Source organism: Phalaenopsis equestris, unplaced genomic scaffold, assembly GCF_001263595.1.
Source record: "Phalaenopsis equestris unplaced genomic scaffold, ASM126359v1 Scaffold000258, whole genome shotgun sequence".
NCBI classification, from domain to species: Eukaryota; Viridiplantae; Streptophyta; class Magnoliopsida; order Asparagales; family Orchidaceae; genus Phalaenopsis; species Phalaenopsis equestris.
In genome coordinates this window covers 1760271-1764647 of record NW_018164700.1, presented here as the reverse complement: position 1 = coordinate 1764647, position 4377 = coordinate 1760271, and the positions used below count along the sequence as shown (strand labels likewise).

Sequence of the window (4377 nt, the reverse complement as noted above, 5' to 3'; positions counted from 1 at the left end):
GGTGTTTCCTTTTTTAGTTAGTTCTCCAATCATGCACAAACTCTCATGTTTCTTTAGGATATTGTACTACTCTAGCAACAATAATCTTATTCTCTTAAAGTAATGCACTTTAACTGAATCATTCTACCAGGCTACTCTAATAATATTAGATCACAATTAATTTTTATAATCTAAATGGTCTGCTTAGAAGTAAATTACGGGCAAAAGGATTAAAATATCAATGTGATAAGATAAAAAATTCAATCATTATTTAAGGATAGTATTACTTGTATAAATTACTAATTCAAGGTAGTGAGTTACTTAGTTCCTGCTCATCTGAAAGAAACACAGAAAAAATACTTTAAAACTAAAGAAAATACAAGTTCGAATATTCTCACCAAGATGCTCCATGGAATCAAAGTATCACGCTTAAGATTTATAATTAGCCAACAATTATGTTAATTTGGTATATTCTAAACTTCCAATATTGTCTTATATCAAAGCCTTAATCATTGTCTTATATTTCTTTTAGAGAACTTGCAATGTTTTTGGAACATTTCAATATCTGGCATAAACACCCGAAATGTTTCGTAAATAAATTTAAAATAAATCAGAAAATAAAATGTTTTGACAGGTAAAAATAAATCTTCAAATTCAAGTTATAATTTCCAATGCAGCACTAACAAGTTCATTTAAAATACGAACACAACACAGCACAAACATTCCACAAAAACTTGACATGGAGAAGAAACCAAACTCTAGCAATTCACATTACCTTCACCTAAATATACTCTCGCAAATAGGACTGAAATGTTCAAAGGGGACTGCTAGACTTTCTTTGGTATACTGGTCAAATCCATGGTAGCACCATACATCCTAACCAGAGCTTGTCCACACCAGCCATGGCCATCATCCACCGTCGGCATCCTCACCTCCAGGAATGGTGACACAGCTTTTTTAGTACCAAGTAAAAACGCTCCTGCATAAACTCTCAGATTATTTGAAGCATCAATATCCATGCAGACACAGATCTCAGCAGAGCCCTTTGGCGCCGAAGGGATCCCAGTGATCTTGAAGTAACCCAATAGGTTGTTCTCCTCTGCTTTCTTGCTCTCTCCTTCATATACTACAATTAGGGCCTCGCTCTGGTTGTCATGAGTAGTAGTGAACAGCATTTCCTTCCTGGCAGGAACTGGTGTGTTCCTATGAATAACAGGAGCAAAACAATCTCCATCCAAAAGAATACCGAGGCTCATGGGAGTCGCCTGAATGGTCAGCAAATCCAAACTACCCGACGGATCACTTGCTCCAGAAGCAATAGCTCCCTCCATAGCAGCACCACAGACAGCAGCCTCCAGTGGGTCAATTCCCTTGTATGAATCTCCCTTCTTACATAAGCCAAGCACCAGGCTTCGAATCTTAGGAATGCTTGAACACCCACCAACTAATATCACATCAACCAAGTCTTCTGCAGTCAACTTGGCATCAAGTAGGCATTGAGCAATCAGCTTCTCACACTTCACAAACACCTCATGATTCGCCTCTTCAAACTCTGCACGGGTCAACGATCTGGATATTTTGTTCCCATCGCCCAAATCCACATTGATTTCAACACTAGTTTGGGAGGAAAGTTTATGAATTGCATTTTGGGCAGCAATTCTAAGCATTGCCATCGAATTGATCATCTCCAAACTATTATTTGAGCATAAGCTGTCAAAATCTGGTAAAACATAGCGCAGGATATTTTGAAGTATATCTTCTCCACCAAGGGGGATTCCCAGCAATGCCTTAATCTGGGAGACTCCACCCGCTGTTGCCGTTATGGCAATATCACAATAGCCAGCACCCATACTAAATATAAGAGCAACCTTTTCAATGCCACTTCCCATGTTTTCATGCATGGTTTGCTGCTGCTGTTGTGCATATAAAAGTGCAACAGCAGTAGGCTCTGGCATCAACCTGAAGACATTTATGCCTGCCATTGCACAGGCCCGCTCAATTCTAGTAAGTTGAAACCTACTGAATGCGACTGGAATAGTAAGAACTGCATTTCGTATTGGCCTCTTAAGCTGCAGTTCCGCCATTGCTTTTAATTCCAGTAGGAAGATTGCAAGGACTTCTTCAGGTGTGACGGACCTCCAAACATTATTTACTAGTGCAGCAATGAATGGCCTGACACCAATGCCCAAAGTTTGTACCATGAAGGGGAGAGTTTTGCTGGCATTGACAACTGGGTCTGTATCAATTCTTCCAATTAACCGTTTCATGTTAAAAACTGCACTTCCAGATAGAATTTCTGAGTCGCCATGAGGAACTTCAGTGCTCACTCCTCCTGAAGGGATTTCATCCCTGAATAGGACACAAGAACGAATCAACTTTTGGTTTCTTGTGTTTCTCAGCAGTTCCACTCTTGAGCCATTCCAGATAGCAACAGTGCATTTAGATGTCCCAATATCTATACCAATCGCAAGCTCCGTGGGAAGCGGCTTAGGATTGTCATCAACACTTGTTTCACCGTCATACACGACCGTGTAAGTTTGGTCAGCCATTCTGCTTCTGTAAAAGATACACAGATGAGATCCTTCATTTAAATTCGAAAATGTAGAAAGTAGATAATTTTCTTAAGGCCAATGTAGCATCCATATCATATTGAAGTCTAAGAATGTGAAGCTTTATGCTTATTTGCAGACAACGGATTCAAGGTCAGTTAACGGCAAAACCATGTTTCAAAGACTGCTAAAAAGATACCACCCAAAAGACATCATTTAATGAAAATGAAGAAATTTTCTGCCGGTAGAAATTATTCACGCATGGTTAGGAGTAAAGATTAATCTGCGTATCCCTATTCTTCCAACCGTTATGAAAATGCTCTAAGTGATAAACAATCACACCAATAAAGATGATAAAGTATGATGACAGGTCTCACATTATTCAGTCATATCTAGGGTTGTAAACGAGCCGAGCTTGAGCGAGCTGAGCCTCGGCCTGAGTTCGGCTCTTTCCAATTTGGCTCGTTCGAAATAGCTCGTGAACAATGTGATCATGTTCGACTTGAATAACATATTCATGTTCGTGTTCGGCTCGAAATCGGCTCGGTAGAATATAAAATGCCTTGAAATCGCGCCAATACTACCACGGGCAACGGAATAACACTCATAACACCCGCAATAACACCTGCGTAACACCCAAATAGCGTGGGCCGTTATGTCGAGGTGTTATTGGTGTCATTCTATGGTGTAACACCGCGGAATAGCACCGATAACATAGCACTGTGGAATAACACCGATAAAACTGCGGAAGGCGGAATAATATTGATAACACAACAGGTGTTGGTCGGTGTTATTCTGATGTTACTCAGTTATTTCGCGGTGTAAAGTTATTCCACGGTGTAGCCATTAATTTAGGAGGTGCCACTAGTATAAATAGGGGTGGAGTCTTTGAGTTTGTATCAAGCCAAGTTAAAGTGTTAAATAAGAGTGAAGCTTCTTCCATAAGTTATTTTTTAGCCTTTGTCATTTCCTAAAAGCTTTTCCATTCCAACAAGCCGAACACGAGCTATTCGCGAACAACGAGCCATTTTGACTGCCCTAATCATATCATTAAGCCTCAATGCAACACAAGTTAGAACATACTATTCGGTAGAGAAAATGAATCTCATAATCTTTAGTTGTGGGCAAGATAAACCAACTAACAATTTTTAAGAAAAATGGTTGAATGCTTTTTTTTTTCTTCATTTTCATACCAATAAATAATAATCTGTACAATCTCTTCTAGGTAACCAAATAAATATTCTTACTTTAAATATATTCAACTATAAGAAAAGAATATGAACAATTAAAAAGAGAGGTAAATCAAGAGAAAGAGATTGGAAACAATTTAAATAAAGAAACTCCTAATAATAGCAATTTAAATAAAGAAACTCCTAATTCAGTTGTCTGATTTCTGATATTTGAATTGATACCCCCCTCAAATTAATTTATAGGAATATTTACATGCATACCACTCCAATCTTATTTTTTTACATATCCAACACCTAAACTTGTATTTTTTTATAAATATCTGACTCAAATAATTTTTTAATATAAAGAAAAAATTAGCATTAATACATATAAAAATATATAAATAAATATTATTATTTATTTATTTATTTATTTCAAGTCAAGCAAGCCAAACATGAACGAACAAATATTTATTCGTGTTCGACTCATTTATAAATCGAGCCAGAAAATATTTGTATTATTAATTGAATATATTATTATTACATAATTTAGATCATATTTAATTAATTTTTATATTTATTTCGTCATCCAGTTCAACCCCCAGTTCAACTCGGTCGAACCAATGAACCTTGAACTTCTCCTTTTCCGCTTTGATGTCAGATCCGGGTTTCACAACCTT

At 37.3% G+C, this 4377-nt stretch overlaps 1 protein-coding gene across 2 annotated transcripts in view; it reads right to left on the bottom strand.

Moving 5' to 3' along the window:
• Nucleotides 1-611: 611 nt before the first annotated feature.
• LOC110024553 (heat shock 70 kDa protein 8-like) overlaps nt 612-4377 on the bottom strand; it is a 7959-nt gene continuing 4193 nt past the window's right edge. For both annotated transcript variants that reach the window (XM_020724592.1, XM_020724591.1), the window contains one exon: nt 612-2535. In XM_020724592.1, the coding sequence (XP_020580251.1) occupies nt 807-2528 (1722 nt within the window). In that variant the 5' untranslated portion in view covers nt 2529-2535 and the 3' untranslated portion in view covers nt 612-806. The remainder of the gene's footprint in view (nt 2536-4377) is intronic.